At 49.3% G+C, this 25,383-nt stretch overlaps 1 protein-coding gene across 1 annotated transcript; it reads left to right on the top strand.

Moving 5' to 3' along the window:
* Positions 1-867: 867 nt before the first annotated feature.
* INSIG1 (insulin induced gene 1) lies at positions 868-10,164 on the top strand. The gene is made up of 6 exons (XM_075419774.1): positions 868-1,001; positions 1,142-1,485; positions 3,348-3,472; positions 4,163-4,329; positions 4,820-4,919; positions 7,862-10,164. The coding sequence occupies exons 2-6, from the start codon at positions 1,158-1,160 to the stop codon at positions 7,889-7,891; spliced, it is 750 nt and encodes a 249-aa protein (XP_075275889.1). The 5' UTR covers positions 868-1,001; positions 1,142-1,157; the 3' UTR covers positions 7,892-10,164.
* The last annotated feature ends 15,219 nt before the right edge of the window (positions 10,165-25,383 follow it).

Here is a 25,383-nt window from a genome sequence, read left to right as displayed (position 1 = left end):
CTCGTTCCCAGAGCCTTGCAGAGGCCAGGCGGTGAACCTGCCCTTAATGGTGGTTATGGGGCTGCACAGGGCTGGGTGCATCATGACTTGGGCTCTGCTGGTGCTGAGGAACATCCCAGAGTGTGGGATCCACCATGCACATCACGGCCGGCCGCTGACGCAGTGTCTACGTTTGGCCCGATCTCCTTACACATCGTTTTAGAGTTACAACAGCCAGCATCACCAAACCCTTCATCTTCAGGAGACGCCGCAGCAGACAACTTCAGCCTTCCCCATGACTAATTGCCGTCTCCCGAGGGGACGGCCCACCACGTCAGGCTGGGTGAGCAGGCAAGGGCTGGGCTGTGGATGCAACTGCCACCATCACCACCACCAATATCTCCACCACCCTCACCACCACCTCCACCACCACTTTCACCATCACCACCTTCACCGTCACCACCTCCACCGTCACCACCTCCACCGTCACCACCTCCACCATCACCACCACCTCCACCATCACCACCACCTCCACCATCACCACCCCCCCCCCCGCCCGGAGGCGGCGCCCCCCCCCCCCCGGCGCGCTCGCGCCCCGCCCGCCCCTCGGCCGCGCCGCCGCGCGGTCCTGCCGCCGCCCGCCGAGGCGCGGGGGGCCGGCGGTGGTGTGTGCCGCACGTCATATCAGCCGCACGGCCGGGATTGGCTGCGGCGCCTCACCCGACTGGACGCGGGCGCCCGGGCTGGCGCGGCGGCTCCCGCGCTCGGCGCTGGCGCTCGGCCCCGCCCCGCCCGGCGCGGCCCGGCCCCGCGGGGCGGGGCGGCGGCGCGGAGCGGCGGGGCCGGCGCTGCCTCCGGCCGCGGGTAGGTCGGCGCCGGGTAACGTGACGCCGGCGGCTGGGGGCTTATAAACCTTACGCGGGGCGCGGGCTGGCGGCGGTGAGCCGGGAGGGAGGCGGCAGAGCGGCGGCCGATCGCCCTCCCCCCTCTACGGGCCGAGGCGGTGGGCGCAGCCCTCTGAGGTGAGGCGGCCGATGACGGGGGGGGACGGGTCCTGATGGGGGTCGCGGAGGCGGCGGACCCTGCCGGAGGGGCTCGGGGCAGCCCGCTGCCGCCTCGCCGTCGGGCTTCGGGTAACGGGCTGTCCCTCCGCGCGTTCTAGGACCGCGGCGGAGCCGATGCCCAGGCTGGAGAGCTGCCCCGGGGGACGCCGCAAAGCCCAGCGCGGGGAGGCGGCCGCCGGGCCGGCCGCCAAGGCGGGCGAGATGCCGAGCTGCCCCGGCCCCTCGGCGGGCCGCGGGCCGCGCAGCCCCGGCGGCGGGGCCCTGGCCTGGAGCCACCACCTGGTGCGGAGGAGCCTGGTCCTCTTCGTCGTGGGCGCGTTCATGGCCCTGGTGCTCAACTTGCTGCAGGTCCAGCGGAACGTGACGCTGTTCCCCGACGAGGTGATCTCCACCCTCTTCTCCTCCGCCTGGTGGGTGCCGCCGTGCTGCGGGACCGCGGCAGGTGAGGCGCCGGCCCCCGCGAGTGGGTTGCAGGTAGGGGAGGGGAGGGGGGGGTCTTCCCCGTGCCTTCCCGGTGCCTTCCCGCGGCGGTGGCCGGGGGGCTGCGGCGGGTGGCGCCGGCTCCGGGGTTTGGGAGGGTGCGTGCGCGGGACGGGGCCACCCGCGCGCTTCCCGCTGCTCGCGCGCGCCCGGCCCCTCACAGTGACAGCGCGAGGTCAGCGCGGGATTCCCCCCCACGCCGGGGCACGAGTGGGCGCGGTAGGGCCGCGCCGCGAAGCGGCACCGCCCCCCGCCGGCCATTGGCTGACGGCGAACTGGTGAGTGGCGGGCGGCGCTCGGGATTGGCTGCCGGCGCGAACTGGCCACGGGCTGAGCCGAAAACAAGGAAGTCACGTGGTGGCCGGTGCCCGCTGCCGTGGCCTGGTGGCCCGGCGGCCGGCAGGGCCCAAGCCCGAAACGTCCGAGGAAACCCGGGGACCTGGCGCAGCGCGGCCGTTATAAGCGCCTCCTGCCCTCGTCAGAGCGATATTCGGCCTCGCCGCAGGGCTGGGAGCTTCACGAGGCGTTGGGTCTGGGGAAGTCAACCCACCGCTGTCTGGTTTTGGTTGGCGCGGGGAGCGCTTTTAACAGCTTTTCCGCGTTTGTTTGGAGTCTTTTTTTTAGCGCGGCTATAGTGTCGTGTGCTGTTTGTGCCTCGTAGTGAGGGAGTGCGAATGATAAACCATCAATCTGAATGAACCACAAACCGCGCAGTAAAAAGAGATTGCCCCGAGACGTGCTCCAGTGAGAGTTCTCACAGTCCTGGCACGGTTGGGTTAAACTTTGGTATTTAGCTGTTATCACAAGGTGAAAGTCCTGGTAACTGGCACCAGACTAACAAAGCTGTTTCAGCATGAGGTCACATGTTTTTCTTAGAATGGTATGTCTTGTAGCCTTCTTCACGTAGAAGTTATTTTAGGGGGTGAAGGAGGGGAAAAAGGGGTAGGAAAGGAGACAAACATACATGTTACATACAGTTAAAGCAGCACATCTAACCCTGGAGTTGGGGACAACACATGGAGTTGCAAGGCTTAGAAGAACGGCACTCATCTAGTGTTTGTGTTAGCAGCTGAGCTAACACTAGCCTGTGTTTCTTCTTCTGCAACCAACTTACAGACTGGTAAGGCTGAGAAAATGCTGTAAGAGGATAAAAGCTGTGTTTGGTTAATATTATGAGTTGTTATTTTCCCCTGACATAAATACGACTGATGGTAGGTGCTTCTGTAAGTTCAGCACTGCTGTTTGGTATCAAAATTCATCTGATCTGGATGGTGGCATCGACTGACTTTCAGCCCTGCAGAGGGAGAGAAAGCAGCTCTGCCAAGAAACTTTTGAGTCCAGGCAAATATTTAATTTAGGGCCTGATTCACAGCTAATGAGTCAAGTTCATAAAGCTGTCTGCCCTGCACGTGAGCAATAAACACACATTTCATTCCTCACTAATTAAACTTCTTGTTATCGTTTCTTATTTACTATTACAAAACAAACATCTGCTGAGGATGTCAAATGAGGCATCATAGAATGGTTTGGTTCTATGATTCTACAATATCTAATTTGGGACAAAATGGGACAAAAGGAGCTTGAAGTCAGATGCCTTAACATCGCAATATATATGTCTGCTTTGAAGGTTCAGACAGAATATTGCTTCTTAGGGTGGGTTTTTTCTTTTCTAAAGGGGGGGGGTAATAGTTGTCTCTTCACCATGCTTGCAGTAGCATGATAAGCACCTTGCTACTTTGTCAAGCACTTATTTGCCAAACTAATAGTAATACGGAAGTAATTGTTGTGTAACAGTTAGTATGAGTAGTGTTACTTTTCTTGCAGCTGTTGTTGGCCTGCTGTATCCCTGCATTGACAGCCACCTTGGGGAACCGCACAAATTCAAGAGAGAGTGGGCCAGCGTAATGCGGTGCATAGCAGTTTTTGTTGGCATTAATCATGCAAGTGCTGTATCCTTGAACTAGTTTACGTTGTTGCTCGATGTGCTTAGTCTGTCATGAAACAGGCTCTCCAGTTCATGTCCGGGAGAATTGCAAAGGTAAGGATGGTGCTACTGGCAGAGACATAAAGCTCTGTGAGGCCTGCAGTACATGGCAGTAGTTACTTTAAGACAGTTAACACAGTTCAATTAAAAGTAGTTGGGGGGGGGGTTCTGGGATGGGGGAGGGACAGATGTCAGTATGTCTGGCTTAACTGCAAGTGTAACAGTGTAAGTTGTGTTATTTTAATCTGTATGTTGTCTACATCTAATACTTAAGACAATTAACCAGTGAGGTACACTGAACTCTTCAATAGGAGTGTTCTTTGTGTTGAATAACAATGGTTTGAGCAGAAAACCTAATCAGCAGGGATAATTGGGTTACTCGAGACAAAAATCCAGAAAAGTTAAATACATTATGATATAGTGTATTCTTTAGATGCTCAGTGTGACAAAAATGGATGTCACCTTTACACTCGCACTCCACACAAAGTCAGCAAGAGCTATGACTGCTCAGCATGTCTGAAAACCCCAGCTTCTTAACGTATTGTGTTTGGAGATACAAAATTATGCTCACTTTCAGTTTGAGTTGTCCCTTGTTCAGTTTTAGCAGCGGGATGTCTGCAGAGTTAAAAGGATTGTCCTTAACATCTTTTTTCAGAAACTAGATTTTGCAAACAACGTCCAGCTGTCCCTGACTCTGGCAGCCTTATCACTGGGTCTTTGGTGGACATTTGACCGATCAAGAAGTGGTCTCGGACTTGGGATTACAATAGCCTTTGTAGCAACTCTGATAACCCAGTTTCTTGTATATAATGGTGTTTATCAGTAAGTTACACTTTTAAAATACTATTTCAATTCTCCTGTCTTAACTAAAACCAGGGGTGCACGTGCACTGGAAGTTAGTTATTAACATGTTTGGCCTATTCTTGTAATAAGACATTTTGTTTGTCAAAGGCAGCTAATTGTTCAGTTGTTCCAGATGATCAGATTGCGAACTGGCCGTGGAGGGTGGGGAGCAGACAAATTGAGATGTGTGTTGAAATTGTAACAGCTCAGCAGACTGAACTTCTGCTGGCTTGGTGTATCATTAACTGGCTCTCAGGAGAGGGAGTTTCTAAACTTCACTGGCTAGGACATTTGGTTTTAGAACCTTATTAAGTTAATAGACTTTGTTTGGTCTCCCTATTTCTTCTCTTATGTTACTGCTTGAGGGGAGGGGGGTTAGGGGGTGGGGCATGGAGATAATTCTACTACATCTTGTTAGCCGTGTGTAAGGTGATAACTTGTCTCTAACTTACTTCCTTTTGTTTACTAGGTATACATCCCCAGATTTTCTTTACATCCGTTCTTGGCTTCCATGTATATTTTTCTCAGGAGGTGTGACTGTAGGAAACATAGGACGCCAACTGGCTATGGTAATTACTGTATAATTAGTGTTTCCTTTAACAGTCCGAATAGCTTCCATTGTTAGTCCAAGAACAAACTATGCCTTTAAGGGTGTGACTCACAAGCTGACAGAGATGAATAGATGTCTTGCCAAGAGATGAAACGTTCAACCTGTGTTGCCAATAGAGTGTGAATTGTCTTAGTAAGCATTGAATATTGTCTGTGTTTTTTCCAACAACAGCCTAAATAAGACTGGCATCAGTACACCGCTTCTGCGGAGAACCTTAATCACTCCTGTTCCATCAGTACTTTGGAGTAATATCTAAGGTAGTTAGAAAACTGAGACACCGATGGACTTTATGCAGTAAAGCATTTTTGTTATGTAGGTGAAAGGAAATGTACCTACATACCATTAAATTCCACCACTCTAGAATCAAACATTCTCTTTCTGGTCACTTAAGACGTAATTCAAGTATCACCCCATATATGAGATAGTAATTTACACTATATTACCTCATTTGCTAGATTCTTAAGTAGTTATTTCCTTGTAGCCTACTTAAGAGTAAACCTGGCTGTGTGCTTGAACATCAGCCTGAGGCTTGTTGTCAAAAGTGTTCTGACACCGATGGACAGTAATAATGAATACTGTGTTGATTTAACTTCTGTCTTCTTTGCTCTAAGTCCTTTATTCTGGAAAACATACTTCCAAGTATTTAACTTCCATTAGGCTATTGTGGTTTAGGTGCCTTTAATTTTTACTGAAGGAAGGACTTTGGTAGATTTGAGAGCTCTGAAATATTAGTCTCTGACCTTTTGGTAAGGGGAAGAGCTGCTTTTTGGGACTGAACCAAAAATGAGTAAAAAGAATAGTCTAAAGCTAGCTGTGTTTCCTGGAGCAGGCTTCTGTCTCTTCTGGCTAGCCTTGCTAACCCAGAGGATGGATGCTAACGTACTTCTCATGTGGATATCTGAACTTGATGCTGCAGATGGACAGGCTTGCAGACAAGCTGGCTAACATTAAAGATCAATTTCTTTAGTATTGATTCTCAGTTAACACTAAATTAACAGTAACCTCTTGTGGAAAAGGCTGTTCAAAAAAAAAAAAAAGCGCAAGGCATATCAGCTCCTGTTCTTGAGGTTTTTCTTTCATGCTGACTTGACACCAAGTTACAGATTTCCTGGGACCACGATCACGGTCTTAACTTCACAGTCAGTTTTGGTTTGCTCTGAGGTTCTTTAAAATACAAGCTCACTACTCCCCCTTCAAATCCCAGCGGTGCATACTATCTGCATGTGGTTTCTTTTAGGACTACATGTGGGGAGGAAGAGAAGACATAACTTCTCTAAGTTTGCCACTCGCATCAAGTGAAAAAGATTTATTAATACAGTTTTGTTTAAGCTTTGCTATTGCAAGCAGAGTCTCAGAATAAAATTATGGTCGGTTATACGCTACAGTTCTGCATTTTGCGTTGGCATATGTGGTAATCCCAGTTACTGTCTTATGTTAGAAAGCAAAGGAGGTGAGCCTTAAAGAAGAAAGAGCTAAAATAAATTTAGCACATATGACTTTCTTGATTCCTTTGGTTGCTTGTCACTTGGTATCTCACCTGAATGTACTTAAAATCAAACTGGTTCCTGCCTGCAACTTTCCTGTTAATCTTGTCATTTTCCTTAAAAAGAAAGTGGGAAGTTGGCAAGGCAAAGCATTCTGTTCTGGTTGTCTAGAAGTATCTTGTGTTTTGCATTGCCATTATTTAGTGTGGAAAAACGTGGAGAAGCCCAGCGCTTTAGGTTTTTCTTCTAGAGATGACCCAAAAGCATTGTTCTGTTCTGTCAACCATCGCAAATGTGGCAAGAAGATGGGGTACTACAGTTTTCGAACTAAACCCGAATCGGACAAACAGTTACTTTTGTAGCTATATTTCCTGTAGTTCTCGAGCTGTTTGGCTGCACGTGACAGTTGCAAATCAAACAGTAGATATTTTCTGTGCATGTCTAGAGTAGGAAGTGGCACCTGTGGAAAATACTCTAGTGGAACAAAGTTGCCTCGCTTCTTCCTGAGCCACTGCCTTGCTTTTGCAGTAAGAGAAGAAATTAGAAGCAGCAGGATGAGAAGTGTCCCTGAGACATCCCCTCCCATCCTAAGAAACATTAGGTGGGAGGTGCTTGGTGCTTTTCAGTTATGGGATATCAAGTGAGCTTGTAGGCAGTAGTCAGGTGGACTGTTACCTTTAAACAAACCTGCTTTTAGCAGAGGGTTTGGTTTTTTGTTATCAGCTTGAGGATGAAATCCAATGTTTTCTTTAATAGTTTGATTTCAAAAGAAAAGGTGAAGGTGCTGCTGCTGCCATCAGCTCTCACTGCTTGTTATGACACCTAAAGTTGCTCAGTCAGTGCACGTCAGCTGGGTTAATGGGATGGCAAGACTTCATTTTGTGTTGTAACCATCATTCTTTACATCTGGCAAACAAGCATGGTATTCAGAACTTGGACCTCACAAATATCTATTGCTGCTACTGCTAGAGGCTGCAGAACGGTGAACGCATTCAATACTTGCAAATACATTTGCATTTTGACTCTAGGGTGAGAAGAACATATCGCAAGCAACTTATGCTTGAAGACAGTTTGAAAGAGGGCTGTTAAAATACTGAATTCGTGCCCATTGAGTGAAGCACTGTCTACCTTCTAAGAAATAAACTGAGATGGGGAGGAAAGGTAACAAAGTCCTATAAAAAACAGTGTGTTGGCAGATGGATTTATCAGATGCACCAGCTGAAGCAGCAGAAACCCATAGTGATTTATTTTTTGTCCACAGTTAAGCAGCACGTCCTCGTTGAGCTGTATAAGATGTCTGCTAGGTCATTGTCAGCCTAACTGAAGTTAGTTGACTCTTTAATCACTGAAAATATTTCATAATGTGGTAACTTATCAGATGGCATTAAAATATAACGTGTTTGTTTTTTATCACTAGGGTATACCGGAGAAACCACACAATGACTAAAGCCTCGAAGAAGAGAGCACAGTACTGATGTGAAGGCAACATTGCGAAGACGTGTTCCTGTTTTAAATTGAAGATTATTTAGAAAAAATAATCTCTTTATGGGCTCACTGCACAAATGACTTGTGGAAAAAAAATTAATCCACTCTTAGAATAGCCAAGTGAAATTAACTGCTTATCTTGAAATCTTACCCTGATTTACTGCAGAAGCATTTGCGTATGGCTGTTCTCTGGAAGAGTTTAACACCAAGTTGCTTACAACTGTTCAGGCTAGGTGGCAGTTTTCCAAGTATTAGATTCCAATGTAAGTTATTGAAGCAGCTGCCGTATTTTAAAGCCTTGAAACTGAAATTTAATTACAAGCTCTTGTATCAGTGCCCAAAGGAAGTAGATCGATGGTGCTTAACAATGATGAAGTATGGTTTAATAGGAATAGTATTTATCCAAATCTTTAAAAAAATAGGGTTATTTAAAAATAAGAGTGATCGAAACAGATTAAAGGCATTGCACTAGTGCTTTTAGGAGTCTTATGAAGGAATTGTGCCCTTACTCGTAATGCTGCGTAAAGTTTCTGTCTTTGACGGTGGAGAGGCTTGACGAGACAAAATTTGGAAGTCACTTGGTTTGGAATTTCTAAATTACTTCAGTACAATAGGTGAACACTGGAGACAATCTTGGTCAAACATGGACTTTTATCAGAAAATTCTGACTGGAAATTTCATTACTTGTGAAGCTGTCAGTCAGATTTGCAAGAATCAAGTTCTGGCCCCAGTTCATTAAGAAATTTAGGTGTATAGGTACTCCTGCTTGGTATTAGACATACTTCACTATCTCACAGAGGGAGCTGTTAGGTGTCTTAAGTCTGGTGTCACTGAAGAAACATGCATTGCAGGCCATTGCTTGGCCACTGAGAATGTGCCCCCAACTCCTTAGATTTGTGCTTTCTGCTTAGAGGTGGCCTTGATCTTCTTGCTTCTATTTGAGTCGGGGTTTTGACTGAAGTGATGGGAAACAGAAGCGGGCCTAAAATGTGGCTTAAACTGTATGTGAAGAAAAGCGAGAAGCTTGTTTTCTCAGTTTGGTGTCTGACAGAGATCACTACTTGTTTTTTCACAACCCTATAGAACTTGCAATCTGTGATTGCCTTCTTAAAAAACAAAAAGTGCATATGTCACTACATAAAACATTTGGTGTTTCTTAATACTTAGTTCTGGTGAGCACAACGTATTCATTTGATAGCTTAGACCACAGGAGACCTAAATAGCAAGTATTAGGTCTTAAAGTTGAAGTGCAATGTACAGTAAATCTGAGCCTCATGTTCTCTTCAGTATCGATCATTTCTTATGAGAGATTAAAGAGAAAAGGGTTCTGAGTTCATTTCAATGCTGCATGGAGTCAAATGGAGCAATAATTTATTTAACTAGTAAAGCTAGTTTTGTTGTATCCTTCATTGAACCCAGATTTTTAGAAATACTCCAATTTTGTGGTTATGGTGTACTTGTAAACTTTTATGGATTTGTCTTTTTGTATTATGCAATTTTTTTTGTGTTCGTTTCCAATCTTACATGGCTTCAGATGTAGTTAGAGGCATCAGTTAAAGACTGACCTATCAAAAAAGACGCTGAGGCCAGGTAGCAGTTTTCTGGCTGTTTTCACTCTTCTAAGGGAATGCTATAACTGCTGCTTGTGCTTTTTTGTAGAAGGAAAAGTTTAGCACAGAGTCTGTATTAGAGTAGAACCCAGTTCTAATCTTGCTTTGGAGTAAATCAAGAGTAATTTCATTGGTAAAAGATCCTTCCTGAAATGTTTAAAACTTAAATAATCACATTTTATAGGACTACTTGAAGTTAGGCCCTCAGATCAGGGCTGGATCAGCTCAGCTGTTTTAAGAAGTATGCTGCCTGCTGGGGAGACAGTTTTGTAATCATCTTGAAACCAATTTCAGAATGTTATAAAGCTAAGTGTGAGTAAAGGTTACTGATTTTCTACAGCTGTTTGGTAGAGAAGTATTTAAGATTTATTTGTAAAGACTGAAATTAAATCTGTATGTGTTAGAAATAATGCAGCCAAAAATGTAAGTCAAAAGTTCATTATTTGCCAATACTTCTAAGTATCTTAACCAAAGTGATTTAAGTTTGGAAGAGGCAGGGAAGGGAGTGAAGAAAATTTGCACTATTCTGAATTTGAACATTTAAATTTTCATTCTTACTGATAAGTTTTCAGCGGTGTGTTTGGTTTTACACTTTTTTTACTATTAAAGTTTTAAGATCAAGTCATGTTTGCCTTGGATTCTCTGTATTCACATTATGCAGGAATCTTTCTTGAAAAGGACAGTTGTTATGGTTGCATAACAAATATTCAGTCATGCATACTCAGTGGTTTAAAAAAAAATTCTAAACTGAATTTAGAAATTAGCTTTTTGAAGAGTTTCCAGCTTGTTGTACGGTTGAAGAAAAAGTCTTGCTACTGCACCAAGAAAGTGGCATAAGTGTATGTTAGTTACGTGACTTAAGGTACAGAATCTTACTACCATTGTCTTCCAAGATGCTGCAATTCATAATTTGAAACAAAATATGGAGGAGGCAGGGTAAACATACAAATTCCTGTGGAGGCTTGGTTATCTGCACTGTTTTAGTCTGAAGCATCTTAGAGTGCAAAGAGGAAGAATGAGTACACTAGGTTGGTAAGGCCAAGCAATTCTAAAACTTGCATTGTCTGATTTAGGGAAGATGGCATCTTAAAAAGTTAAGTCTTCTGTTTTACTGCACTTTAATATTTAGTTCGAACTTCCGGAAACTGCTGTGTTTGTGGTGGAAACAGTAGAATGGCATTTTGATCAGTTTTCATCCATATCAGTGCAGATTCTGTTGGCTTAGCTGAGCAAGGCTCCATTAGCAACTACTAAACTATTTTAGCTTAAACAGCTTGTGTTTGCTTCACTTCAGTCATGCTCGGTGGCAGCTGAGGAGGTAGCTGTTAACAGCTCCAGTCTGAGGATGGCCCACAGCCTCCAGGTACATTGCTTTCCCTGAAACCCTGCTCAGATTTTGCCAAAATGAATTGAGAACAAGTGGGTACACCTGGTCTTGGAGAACTAGGATGTGATAGTCTCCTTGTGAGAAAGTGTATACAAAGTTTCTACAGGGGGAAAAAAAGTCTTCACAGCTAGTGGGATGCTTTGCCCTGTGCAGTTGCTGCAAATGCATTCAGCAGGTTGCTCAGCCTTTGGATTCAAAGCATGGGGATTTGCAGGTGCTAAATTAGCCACAGGAGGGCCCATAGTCTGTTCTCTGAATGCAGCAGGAACATATTGAGATGAATAATGAAATTAAGTCTCAGTTGCCTTACTGCACATCAGAGTAGCTCCAAAATCCGTAAGAACAAAGCATTACATGCCAGACTAATTGAACAAAGCATACTTCTATATAAGAGGACGTGGAGGGTCCTGTCTCGGAAACCTGGGAGAGGTATGGGTGGTACCAGGTTCTTCCAGCTAAATGGTCAAGAAAGATACCTATAGGTGATGGTAATTTCTCTGGCCAATGAAATACCAGAGGAGTTGCCCCATACCTCTTTGGAGTCCTTTCCCTGCACTTACATTCTACTGCTGTTCAGTGATACTGTTCTGTCTTCATGGGCTACAAATCTATCCCTCAATAAGTTTGCAGATGAGACCAAATTGGGTGGGAGTGTCGATCTGCTTCAGGGTAGGAAGGCTCTGCAGAGGGATTTGGACAGACTGGATCAATGGGCCAAGGCCAACTGTATGAGGTTCAGCAAGGTGAAAGGCCGGGTCCTGCACTTTGGTCACAACAACCCCATGCAACGCTGCAGGCTTGGCGAAGAGTGGCTGGAAAACTGCCTGGCGGAAAAGGACTTTGGGGTGTTGGTCGATAGCCAGCTGAACATGAGCCAGCAGTGTGCCCAGGTGGCCAAGAAGGCCAATGACATCCTGGCTTGGATCAGGAATAGAGTGGCCAGCAGGAGCAGGGAGGGGATCGTGCCCCTGTACTTGGCACTGGTGAGGCTGCACCTCCAGTACTGTGTTCAGTTTTGGGCCCCTCACTACAAGAAGGACATTGAGGGGCTGGAGCGTGTCCAGAGAAGGGCAATGAGGATGGTGAAGGGTCTGGAGAACAAGTCTTATGAGGAGCAGCTGAGCGAGCTGGGGCTGTTTAGTCTGGAGAAGAGGAGGCTGAGGAGGGACCTTATTGCTCTCTACACCTACCTGAAAGGAGGTTGTAGTGAGGCAGGTGTTGGTCTGTTCTCCCAAGTAACTAGCGACAGGACGAGAGGCAATGGCCTTAAGTTGCGTCAGGAGAGGTTTAGATTGGATGTTAGGAAAAATTTCTTTACTGAAAGAGTGATCAGGCATTGGAACAGGCTGCCCAGGGAGGTGGTGGAGTCACCATCCCTGGAGGTGTTCAGACAACGTGTAGATGTGGCACTTGAGGACATGGTGTAGCAGGCATGGTGGTGTTGGTTTCCTGGTTGGACCTGGTGTTCTTAGAGGTCTTTTCCAACTTCTATGATTCTATGAAATGGGGACAGATGAATTACATATCCAATAAAACCAAAGTCCTCATGCCTATCTGTCTGACAAGGTCTGCAGGTTGCGGTGGTGCTTCTGGCCTCCTCTGGTTAACTTTCAAAGGCAGAACTCCAGGTACCTGTAATAATTTCTATAAATAATGCAGTACTGCCCAAAAAGTCATAAAGGGTCAGAGCTTTACTGAGTTTTACTCAGTAAAAGCTCTGATAAAAAGCTCAGTTTTACTCAGTAAAGTTTTTCTCCAGCTGCAAATCATGTTTTCTCTGTTGTAGTAAGTCATGCCTGTCTATTGAGTAGTCTGAGTGCTATTGTATTGTTATATTTAATAGCAGACAAGTGCTACAGTGATTACACCAACTTGGTGTATTTCCTAAACACCAGTTTTAGGAACTAAAACACCAGTTGCAAGTCAGCATTTTTGCACAGAAGTCAAGCACAGCTGCATCACTTCCTCGCACCTCGGGAGCTGGTCAGTAGCTCCAGCAGTGCCCTGGGGCATGCAGGTGAGCATCTCTCAGGCCAGCCTGGTGTGGCTTGGGGCTGGGAAGGGGAAACCAACTCCAGGGATGCTCTAAGCTTCCTCCTCCCAAGAGCAATAGTTGCAGAGTATTGTTTGTGCTGCTGCTGATTATTTGTTTTCTAACTGGTCAAAAGCAGCCAAGCAGCTCAAAGAGCAGGAACTGTAATAGTCACAGCGTGAATTACAGCTGGCCGGCGTTTTGCTGGGGGGGGGACAGAGTAGAGGAAAGTCTTTTCCACCCGTTCTCTCCAGGTTACCACCAGGTAGAAAAGCACACATTCCTGCATTGCAGAATCTGGCCATGGACCGCATGGGCTGATTCCTGAAGCCAAGGCTGAATCTGGGTGAGTGCCATTGCGGCCACGGGCGTTAAGGTATGAGCCAAAACCTGCTGACTTCACAGAGGTCACATACGTTTGCCCTGAATATTCTTAGCCCCGTTCAGGAGGCCTTGAAGCCTGTAGCCTGGTAGTATCAAGCTGAACTAGCTTCAGTGAAATACATACATACACAGAACAAAATGTGAAGGCTGCTGAAGACTGTGTGTGTCTCTTACCTGCATAGGCAGCAACAGCAAGTTCATCCTTTTCAAGATATCTTGGACTAGGTGCCTAAAAATTAAAATAAGATAACCTGGATTCGCAAGAAAGTCGAAGTCTTATTCAGTAAAGGCCTGTGACAGAAAGGCTCGCTGAGATGTTCCTGCACAAAGGTAAGTTGTTTGCATGTGACCATGGAGTTCTTCAAGACAGAAGGTCTGGTGGCTTTTGTGGCTGCACTTTGAAATGCAGTGTACCAGAGAGACAAAAGAAAGCTTCGGATCAGGTGGCTTGGGACAAGCACAGCTTGGAGAGGACTTTATCCTGCAATGCAGAAAGGCCCACAGCCAGCTGGGAACATGCCCAGCAGCACCTACAGCCTTTACTATCCACCATCAAAGAATTGCTTGGACATGCAGGGTTGACGAAGGGGGTTGTGATACCTTTTGTGGTGGGAGACTCCTAAACTTTGGACTTGGGCACAAAGGGGACGTGATGTTACAGACAGAGATCATTTAGGAGCAGGAGATGGTGAGATCACTGAGAGATGTCACTGAGGTTCGGGTTTTCCTGGACGCGTTAGGGTGCTCATCAGATCATCACTTGAAATCCAGTGGTCTGCAGGGTTCTGTGGGTTCATGTTCCTTCTTGGTGCCGCAGGCTGGCATGTACGTGAGGGCAACTGCCCAAACACGGCACTGTCTGTTCATGGCTTCCAGAACAGACAGAAGCCTTCCATCAGAGGTGGCTGTAGGAGATCTGCCACTGACTGCAGTAAAACCAAAACCAGACCCTTTTTTTTTTTTTTTTTTTTTTTTTGCGTGAAGACATGACCTCCGAGCATGAAGTTTGGGTCAACTGCAGCACTTGTTACCCTCCTGAAATGTGTTGGTTTGGTTCTGACTTTCGAAGAGTGGTCCGAGCTGTTTAACAGTGCAGTGTTTACCAATTCAAAAATCCCAACCACATTTTTTTAAAAAAATTGGATGAGCAATTTAAATTCCCAAACTTTTTTCCCAGTTTTTTTCATGTTACAGAAATTCATTAGACTGTGTTGGTTTAGGAATTATCTTTTGTTTTGATAAATCAGTGTTTTTTGGAAAAACAAAAAAAAGTTGTTTTTTTTTTTTTAAATTCCTGATCACTTTTACTAATTATCTCCTCGCTTGCTTGACTCACCGCCCTCATCAACCTTTTGTTTCCTGGCCCAGGGTTAATCACTTCCTTCTTCCTTCACACCCCTTCTTGGTTAAGCAGCCTCCTCCAGGCTCAACACTGGCTTCACCACCCTGCGGCCTTCTCCATGCCACCCCAATGGTGGCTTGGAAGGCAGCAGGTACCTCTGCCACATCTGCAGTCTGCACACTGCGCCGTCTGGGCCTTTTCATTCTCCGACTTCACTCTCAGCTTGTTCAAGAAGCTTTTCTCCCTTCTTTTCCTGCCTGTCTCTGAACCTCTTTCCATAAGAAAAATGTCAGCTTGCTGGAAGGACCCGCATCCCCCATCTCAGTCCTGGCGGAGCAAGCTGGAGGCCGGGTTGTTCTGCAGAATCTCTGCCTTGTTCTGACAATCGCATTTCAGAAGATGAACTGAAGGTTTCCAAAAAAAAAAAAAAAAAAAAAAAAGGACAAAAAACCCCAAATTCTTCTTACTTGTTCTGCCCTGGCTCAGAAAAGCAGCTTTGCAGTGCCAGCTACATAGCTGACACGTTGTACTGGAGACTGCCATGATTTCAAACAGCAGCTCTTGGAGATGGGATACCTCGGGCTGTGTGTTAACTCTGAAGCCTACACGCCATTGCTCAGTTTTTAATACCAGTACCTATCGCACTGCTGCTGCTGTATCAAAAACAAGCCACTGCTGAATTTAATGCTAGGTATAATTTGAACCTGATGTCATCCAAAAGCAAGAAAACTTGTCTGTGATCCCTGATCACTCCTGGTGTGCAGGCGCAGACTCGGGGTGGAGGGTCCTTCTGGTGGGGGTCTGTGCTGCTGAGCTCTTGCACCAGGACCCCACAGCACAGGAGCCTGGGCAGCGTGTGGAGCCGTGCCGGTGGGCTGAGCGACGGGCTCTGATTTCGCCAGGAGATCGGCTGCTGCTGGGCTGGTGGAAGAGGTGAAGCGAGCTGGGGTAGGAAGGAGGTTCAACACATCCCAGCCAGTATCATGCAAGCCCACTCCAAATTGTGCCATGCAGGGATCAGACAGCACAGTCCAGAAATCTCTGTGAAGCTAATGGAGATGCAGAGCTTGAGCTGAGGAAGAATTACCAGGAACACACACCCTGCTGACTTACTCAGCGTTAGCAAAGTGAACAGGGCAGAAATCAAAACTTGAAGGGCTCTCTTGTGCAACAGAGATCTTGCCCAGACCAGCGGAGCTCTTCTTTTCCACACACAGCAAAGCAGCAATGAACTTCTTTGCAAGCTCTGATTTAAACATTTTTCCTTGCTTCACTGAAGCACCCAGACAGTGCAGTCAGTGAAGTCCTGGTCCCAGAGAGGATTCAAGCACAGGGGACACGAGGTGTGTCATAGGTGAAGTCTGTGGGACTGGTGATGTGCTGAGCGTCGCACACAGCTCCAGGTCTGGAGTCCTGCTCACAGAAGGGAGCAGCAGGGACTGTCATGGCTCGGGGCTGGAAGTCCCCTCCTGCTGGCCTTAGTCATTTTTAAAGCTTTGCTCAGCCATTGAGTAATCCTTCTGCCAAACCTCCCATAGGTCGCCTCCTAAGCACCTCTCTTAAGACTGTTTTGGAACAAGTTGAGTAAGAGTGGATAAAAACATCAGGAAAAGAGCCACACAGTACTAAGCAGCTGAGTTAGCTGCCAGTGGAAGAAGATAGTAATGGTATCTTCACAGGATAACCCGTCCTGATGATTTTACTCGGATTCTCATCAGAATTTTTCTTTTCGTGCAAAGAAAGCGTTTGGTATCACCAGGGCAGATCCTGACGTCGTTGCTTAGTTTTTACATCATCTTTACTCGGACAGCTGGGGTGAGAGTCCTACCATGGTATGAATGAGTCCTTACTGAATACAGACTTGAAGATACGGCCTGGGGACTAGTGATTCTCTTGGGGGAACTCAGTTGCTAAACACAGACATTACCATGATTTTAGACACCTCAGGGTATTTAAGGCATCCCTGTGGGACTGATAGGTTTGGCACAGGAGACCCATAGCCTCCAAGAGCAGCAGCTGAAGGCTACACAGGATGTGGGACATCTCAGTTAGAATCATGGAATCATAGACTCACAGAATAATTTAGGTTGGAAAAGACCTTTAAAATTATCAAGTCTAAGAGCAAGCCTAACTCTGCCAAGTCCACCATAAACCATGTCCTGAAGTGCCACATCTACACGGCTTTTAAATACTTCCAGGGATGGTGACTCAGCCGCTTCCCTGGGCAGCCTGTTCCAACACTTGACAGCCCTTTCGGTGAAGAAATATTTCCTAATATCCAACCTACACCTTCCCTGGCGCAACTTGAGGCCATTTCCTCTCATCCTCAAATGAGATGGCACTAGGCTCAAGTTTTGAGCCCCACCCTCAGTGTCCACTAATGTGTGAACCAAAGATGTCAGTCAGTGTTTCAGCTGAGAAACACCAGGGTTTCAGGATTTTGCCCAACAGTCAAGCACCCGAAGTAGACCCTGAAGCCAACAATGCGCAGATAAATCAGCATCATCACACCCACAGCTCACTGCCATGAGAAGGACCGATCTCCTGGAAGGTGCAGTCAGGTGAGGGAAGTTTGAACACAAAGTTATGAGGCTGATAGAATGAATGGCCTCACACAGGAGCCAGCGAATGAGTCTTTCCCATCAGATCTGCAGCGGGGCTTGGGGAAAGAACAGCCGCATTTGCCTGCCTGCTCCTTGGGCCTGTTCCACCTGCTTAATTGCAGGCAGGTCCAAATGAGCCATCTGTTGACCTGGTTGAGGAATCAGAGCTTCCCATTAATTTAAAGATATTTTTACACGTTATTAAAGGCCTAGAAGGAGAGGAGAGATGGATAAAAAACAACAGTAAGAAGCTTTGCCTTAGAGGCACAGGTAATATCTGTAACAGCTGCTACACCCTATGCCTAAGCTAATTGTTAAATGAGTCACCCTGGCAAAAGAAGCATTAATAAAGGAAAGCGAAGACTGAACATCTGGAAAATAATATGGAAGGGAAGAATTTTCATATTTAGGAACTCCTTGCTGGGTGGGAACTGCTTGGGGAGACATCTCTAATTGCTTGTCTGAGAGAATGAAAAGTGAATCTATTCCCAGTCTGAAGTCGGCACAGTCATTGCGTATTCCTCCCCGCTCTCCCGTCCCAGTGCCACAACAGTTGCGTGGGGGTCTGACCTGCAAAGACCAAGACACGCTCTTCATCTTCTGTGCCTTGGCCGGACAGTGATGCAGGTCCATAAAGCCAATGATGTGCACCAGCCTGGGTCCAAGCTCAGGAGAAGCTGGTATGAGCAGCTGAGTGCGAGATGGGCTATCAAAACAAATTTATTCTGGTGGCACCTCTGTCTTGGTGCTGATGGGTGGTTACCAGGATTTATTATGATATACCCTCTTTCTGCTTGGGGCTGTCTAACCTTCTTGGCAGTGGCCGTGGGGTACGAGGAGAAGACGTCAGGCCTTCTGCTGCCTGCTTGTGCTGTGCATGGCCCTGAGACATTGTCGCACTTTGCTGGGTAGAGGGAGCTAAAAACATGGTCAAGTTTCTCTCTCCACAGGAAAATGATGTGGCCAATGTACAGCAAACTCCTCTGTGCACATGACTGGGGAGACCCGGCCCACCTCGGCAAGGAGCCTGCAGAAAGTGTCCGCACCACAGTCTGAGTCAGACCCTTTCTCTGATTTGACACATGAAGCTGAGCTAGATAAAACTCAGGAATGTTCCTGGGTCTCGTTCAGCTTTGACGAGGAGAGCCAGACTGGGATGCGATGGCTTTTAGCACATACCTGGAAAACGCGGTGTGCTGCAACACTTGTGCTCTATCTGCGTTTGACTGGGCTTAGCTTTTCTGCTCACCGTTTCTCTGGAGAAGCAGCTAATGGTTCTTCTGCCTTTCCCTCCGTCTGGTCTTCTCACTCTTCTTTTGTTCTGCACTTTCTCTCTGTGTCCTCTCTCCTGTCTTGCAGAAGCTCCTTCACTAAACACCTTCAAACAAGAGCTGTGCACCTGGGAGACCTCCATCCAGTCCCGGTACGTCTCAGCCTGGGGGTGGTCTCTGCACAGACGAGAACCTGGCCAGGCGGTTCCTGGGCAGGGACTTCTCAGGGCAAGTTCCCACGGGACTTCCCGTGTCCCAGGAAGGACATGGTGGGTCTGCAATGGGCACATGGTGAGGACAGGGAAGAGAAGCAGCACTGACCAAGGGCTCTGCAGCAAGACAGGAGTCACACGTTAGTTACGTTCTCTCATTTTAGCGGGAACGTAAAATATGAGTGGTCTGATCCACCTCAAAGCAGCTCAGCCACCAGGCAAACACGATGCCGCTCCCAGCCCTGGCTTGTGAGGCACCACCAGCAGCACATCAAGCCCTTCCGAGCTTTTCATTTCCACCTGCAGACGGAATGGGAGAGTTTTTCAGCATTTTATATTTGCATTTTTGACGGTGAAGAAGCCAACCTGAGCGCTGGCAGCACGGATGCTGCGTACTCCACTCCTAGGGTCCCCCAGCACTGCCCGGCGTGCCCCGAATCTCCCCGCTCTGGTGCCGCTGAAGGGAGGTCAGCGCTGGACGCCGGTTTCTAGGTGGCCGAACACAAAACTGCCGGTGACTGGCGACTCCGACCTGCCTCTTCCTGATTTCCTTCGGGAACAGGCGTGTGTGGGAATCGATTTTGCAGGTGGAGAAGTCGGAGCGGTTGAGCAGATGTGGCACGGCGAGGTGTCACCAGCCCGCTCCCGGCGTGTGCCACACCACTCCGGAGAGATGCCCGGTGACACGGAGCGGGGAAGGGCTTGGCGGGGCCGGGGTGGGGGTGCCGGGGTGGGCGGGAGGGCTCCCCAAGCACCCCCGGGTGCGGGGAGCGGGGTCCCGCCGAAGCAGGGGCAGGGAGGAGGCTGCGGCAAAGGCAGGCGTGCGCGGGGGGCCGGGGCCGGGCCGGCGCCTTCCCAAACACCCGCGCAAGGATCCTAAAACGTAATTATGAAATTTTAAAAAACAACTTGACGTTATAATTATAACGGCTCCTGGAGGAGCGGCGTAATTGAATTCTGGGGTGTCTCGCCCTCATTGCAGGCGCTAACAAGAGAGCGGCTCAGCTTCCCTCGCAGCCTTCCCGGAGCCCCGCAAAGCTCGGGAGACACCCAACAATTCAATTATTGTTTCCCTCTGGAAAGCGGATCATTTTAGACACGCGGCCAGCTCTAATTACAAAGGAGGGGGGGGGGGGGAATTTCTCGTGTCCAAAATTATTTGACTGGTTAAAAGGATTTACTTTCCACCAGGCCCAAAGAGTGGGAGCTCTGGTGGAAGGATGGGAAGGAGGGGAGCAGCGGCACGGCGGGCAGGGCAGGGACCCCAGCCCCGCAGCGGCACCCCCCGGGAGCCTGCGCTCGGGGCCGAGGCCCTCCAGGTCCCCGCTGCCCCAGTAAAACCATTTCCCGCGCGGAAGGAAAGCCAGGGCTGCAAGCGGGGCTGGCCGGGCAGGTGGGTTTCGTCGCAGAGCACGAGGCTTCGCCCAGGCAGGGTGCGAGGAGAGCTGCTCCCGCGGCCGGGTCTGGGGCGAGGGGGGCTTTCCCCCTCCCTGCTCCCCTCGGCAATAAAACCAAGGTCTTTCACTCAAAAGCTTCGTGATGGTGTTGCAGGGGATTTTTTTTTTCTCAAATTATTTTTAAACGCTCTTTTACGGAGAAAGATGATTTTACGTAGGGGAGGTCCCTTTTCCAATTACCATTAATTAACTCATCTCTAATAGATTTTTTTCCAGCCCTCCATTTCCCGCGGCCGGGCGAAGGTGGCGGGCAGGAGGCCGAGCTGCTGCTCTGCCCCAGGATGGATCAGGCCACCCCAAACCCCCCCGAGGCAGCGCTCAAGAATGGTTTCCTAGATATTTTTCAATTTTTATACATATATATTTTTCTAATTATACTAATGCCTTCATAGGCTCTGCAGGGGCGATGCTTCTGTCCGAGGTGCCCGGCTCAGGCCAGGGGGAGGCCATGCTTGGCGCAGGGCTCCCAGGAGCACCCTGTCCCCCGTCCCCAATCCGCTCCTTCCCTCCTTTCCCGTGCAGCGAAATGAATCCCAGCGTCGTGTTTATGGTTAATTTGAAATCCAGCACTTGTCAGATAATCCTGTTAGTAGCTTGCGAAAACAAGGGACCCCTTGTATAATCAGTAATTATAACAGGCGTTTTATGTTAAATTATATCTAACAGGCAAGGCAAAAAGGGAAATGCAGGTTTGGACGGAGCCTTCCTCATCCAAAAAACAAACAAAAAAAGTCTTCTCCATGGTGAAATTGGACATCTGGGGGGAAAACTGAAAAACTAAAGCGGAGGGGATGTCAGAGCCGGGGTGCCAGGGAGCGGGAATCGGGGTGATCTCACTCCCCCCCCCCCCCGGCATGACCAGCCCATGGGTGCCCCTGCCCGGCTGCGCCCCGAGGGCAGGAGGAGGAGGAGGAAGAGCGAGTGTACCCCAGGGCAGGGCCGTGCCGCCCCTCGGGCCCCCGCTGCCCGGCTCCACACCGACGGGGCGGGCGCTGAGCCCCGCTCCCCCCGCACCGCGGGCCCTTTGCGGGGGGGGCAGAGCACTGGGCGGGGGGCGCAGGATGCGCGGCCGGGCGAGGGCTTTCCGCGGCGGCAGGCGGGGGGGCTGCAAGGGGAAGGGCGAAAGAAACCGCGGCGGGGGGCGGGGGGAACACCCTAACGAAAGGCAGCGCCTCAAAAAAAATTATAAAAATTAAAATAGGAGTAGAAATGAAAAGATAGAATTAGAAATTTAAAGTAAAACAATAAAAATAGTAGAAAATAAAAATAAAAGTAGTGGAAAATAAAAAGAAATAATAAAAATAATAGAAAATAAAAATAATGGAAAGTAAAAATAAAAAATGAAAATAAAAATAAAAATAGTGGAAATTTAAAATAAAAAATGAAAATAAAAATAGTGGGAAATAAAAATAAGAATAGTGGAAAAGAAAAATAAAAATATAAAAATAAATCCCCCTGCCGCGCTGGCTGCTGCAAAGAAGAGGGCTTTGTGCCCCCCCCCCGGGGAGCAACCCCCCCAGCCTGGGGGCAGACAGCGGCCCCCACCCGCCCGCGGAGGGGCCGCGCCCGCGCAGGCGGCCGCGGTGCGGCCGAGGACGCGGGGCGCGGATGCGCACCTTCAGACCCTGCTCCGCGCCGTCCCTCCGCGGGGCCTGAGGGCTGGTGTCCACGGGGACCCGGTGACAAAGACCCTTTTGTCTGGTTGTGGGGCCGCCGGCCCTGGGTTCCCTGGTTTAGTGGTTGTGATGTCTGAGTGGAATAAAAGAAGGTAAGGTAAAATAAAATAACATAAAGTAACATAAAGTAAAACAACAATAAAATAAAATAAAATAAAATAGAAAAAAATGAATAGAATAGAATAGAATAGAATAGAATAGAATAGAATAGAATAGAATAGAATAGAATAGAATAGAATAGAATAGAATAGAATAGAATGAAACAGAGTAAAATAAAATAAAATAAAATAAAATAAAATAAAATAAAATAAAATAAAATAAAATAAAATAAAATAAAATAAAATAAGCCCGGGGCAGGCTGGAGCACGCGGTTCTCTGCAACTTTTTCCCGTCTTAAAATTACACTTCCATTAAACCGTCCCCTAAAATGTGACAAAGTTTAAACACCGGGGTTATTGTAAATACGTTTAATCTAATAGACTCTGGAGGAAATCTCCCTCCATAAACACGCCATCTCGTCCTTCAAACACGCCTGTAATCAGAAAACCTAATTAAAAACAGGGCGCGGGCTCGGCGTGCGGGCAGCCTGGGTGCGGGTTTCACAGACGGGGCGGCCGCTTTCGCACCCCTGCGCGGGATTCGGCCGCGGGGCGTCGGGCCGAGCAGCGAGCGGTGCGTGAGCGGGGAAGGAGCCAGGACCCGGCCGGTTACGCGAGTGGGTTCCAGCGCCGGGAGCCCTGCCCCTGCGTGAAGATTTTTGAGCCAGAAAATTCAAAGCAAATATTTAACTCCGCAGTTTGGAGCCCCTGGCCGCTGCCGCCGCGGAACTTCCCGCACACGTGTGCGGGGAACTAGCGCCGGCTCTCGCCCGGCCGAGGGGAACAGCGGCTTTAACGCGGTTCGAAGGAAACCCGTGAGAGTTTGGGCCGACCCCTCCCCGAGGCCCGGCAGCCGGGCCGGGGGTCGCGTTGTCGGGGGGCGGCGAGTCCCCGCAGATCCGCCGGCGCGGAAAACCCCGCGTTCCCCTCGGTGCGGGGCCGGGCCCCGCGCTGCTTCCGCCGGCGCGCACCGGGGCTTCGCGCCCGCGCAGGGGTCCGCGGCGTTGGGCCCCCCCCGACGGCCGGGTGCGGGTGGGCGGGGGGAGCCAGGCTGGAGCTGAGCGGGGCTGAGCGGGGGGGAGATGGGGCTGGGGGTCCGGAGGGGAAGGGGAAGGGGAAGGGGAAGGGCAAGGGCAAGGGCAAGGGCAAGGGGAAGGGAAGGGAAGGGAAGGGAAGGGAAGGGAAGGGAAGGGAAGGGAAGGGAAGGGAAGGGAAGGGAAGGGAAAGGGAAGGGAAGGGAAGGGAAGGGAAGGGAAGGGAAGGGAAGGGAAGGGAAGGGAAGGGAAGGGAAGGGAAGGGAAGGGAAGGGAAGGGAAGGGAAGGGAAGGGAAGGGAAGGGAAGGGAAGGGAAGGGAAGGGAAGGGAAGGGAAGGGAAGGGAAGGGAAGGGAAGGGAAGGGAAGGGAAGGGAAGGGGGGCTGGAGAAAGAGGAAGAGGGAGAAAGAAAAGGGAAGGAAGGAAGGAAGGAAGGAAGGAAGGAAGGAAGGAAGGAAGGAAGGAAGGAAGGAAGGAAGGAAAGAAAGAAAGAAAGAAAGAAAGAAAGAAAGAAAGAAAGAAAGAAAGAAAGAAAGAAAGAAAGAAAGAAAGAAAGAAAGAAAGAAAGAAAGAAAGAAAGAAAGAAAGAAAGAAAGAAAGAAAGAAAGAAAGAAAAAGAAAGAGAAAGAGAAAGAAAAGGAAAGAAAAGGAAAGAAAAGGAAAGAAAAGAAAAGAAAAAGAAAAAAAGTCAGAAAAGAAAGAAAAGAAAGAAAAGAAAGAAAAGCTGGTCTGTGAGAAAAAGCCCAGCCCGAAAGCTGCAGCAAGGCACCAGCCGGGGAGGGCCGGGCTGCCCGGCTCGGGTCTGTCCGGGCGCGGCAGAGCGCGGAGGGCGGGGGTGGGCAGCGGGGGCCGGGCGCATCCCCCCGCCCGGGCGCACCTCCTGGCCCCCACCGCCGCTCCCGCCCGGCCGCCCCCCCCCCCACCCCCGCACGCAGGACCACCCGCTTCTCCCGGTCCCGCGGGGCGTTTCTCCCCAGCGGGGTTTGCCAGCCCCGCATCCTCTCTCTGTAACGCTCCAGTCAGGGACTGCGGGGTGCGCCGGGCGCCCCGGGTCCTGCTGCAGCGGGACGGGCGTTTGCCGGGGCCCTCGGTAATTGCAGCGTTTGGGGGGGATTTGGGAGATGCTCAGCGGCGTGAGCCACCGACGGCCGTTTCCTCGGCTCGCTGGGGAAGTTTGGGGGAGTTATTTTTATTGATGTGCTCCTGGTAGATTATTTTGGCAGCTGCAGTTTCCGTGTGACATATCCAGCCTCTCCTCCCAAAATTGCAGGGAAAAAAGAAAAAAAAAGGGGAAAAAAAATAACCAAACCTCGACATTTATCCCCAGCTACTGCCGCTGCCCAGAAACGTTTAATTACAAAACTCGGCTGCGATGCCAGCGTGCATCGGTCGTTAGGAACCTTTCTTAAAATCTTGTCAACCTGCAATGAGAAACAGATTTAGCAGAGGCAACCACATACCTCCTGGTCTGCCAGCTGAAACGGGGGCTATGCAAAAGAGGATAGAAATGCCAAGTAAGCCGCCGCATTCCGTTCCTAGCAACAAACTCTTTACACTTATTGCTTTTTTTTCTTCTTTTTTTTTTTTTTTGGTCTCACTTTCCTGCCCTCCCAGCCTCCCTTGGAGGAACTGGGCAGGTTCTTTTTTATTTTTACAAGGTGCTTTGGGGAGGGAGAAACAAGTTTTGCCCGGGGGATGTCGCTCGGATCGGTTTGGCTGGTTTTGTTGGTTGGGTTTTTGGGGAAAAAGGCGAGGAGAGATGCAGGTGGCCGGTCTCGCCTTCCCCCCCCGCCCCGGTCCCCTCCCCGGTCCCCCCGGTCCCCTCCCCGGTCCCCCCGGTGCCCTCCCCGATACCCCCGGCCCCCCGGCCCCCGTTGTCCTTGCAGCGAGGGGACGCCAGGGGGCAAAAGGCGTTCACAAAGGCTGCCGCCCTCCATCTCTCCATCCTTCCATCCCTCCATCCCTCCATCTCTCCATCCTTCCATCCCTCCTTCCCTCCATCTCTCCATCCTCCGTCCCTCCGTCCTTCCATCTCTCCATCCTTCCATCCCTCCTTCCCTCCACCCCTCCCTCCCACAGGGGTTTCAGCATCTCACAACGGCAAAAGTCGGATTTCTCTTTATTAAAAAAAAATTAGGAAAAAACCCGCAGACCAGTATACAAGTCCAGTCCCCCCCCCATGTTCTCTATGCGTGCACCTCTTGGGCACCACAACACGCTGCCCTGCACGCAGCACAACCGGGCAGAAACGATATCGAGAAGCCTCATAACGAAGGGCACAGTTTATTTCAGCCAGCCATTAATCCCACTCACCTTGCTGCTGTTTGGACCTAATCCCGTTTCCTCCA

The sequence above is a fragment of the Opisthocomus hoazin genome, chromosome 4 (assembly GCF_030867145.1).
Source record: "Opisthocomus hoazin isolate bOpiHoa1 chromosome 4, bOpiHoa1.hap1, whole genome shotgun sequence".
Lineage (NCBI taxonomy): Eukaryota > Metazoa > Chordata > Aves > Opisthocomiformes > Opisthocomidae > Opisthocomus > Opisthocomus hoazin.
This window is presented reverse-complemented; position numbering and strand designations above follow the sequence as displayed.

Coding starts and splice junctions, on each gene's coding strand:
- INSIG1 (XM_075419774.1), top strand. CDS start 1,158: ATGCCCAGGCTGGAGAGCTGCCCCGGGGGACGCCGCAAAGCCCAGCGC. Junction 1,486..3,347: donor GTGCTGCGGGACCGCGGCAG/GTGAGGCGCCGG, acceptor CTTTTCTTGCAG/CTGTTGTTGGCCTGCTGTAT. Junction 4,330..4,819: donor GTATATAATGGTGTTTATCA/GTAAGTTACACT, acceptor TTTGTTTACTAG/GTATACATCCCCAGATTTTC.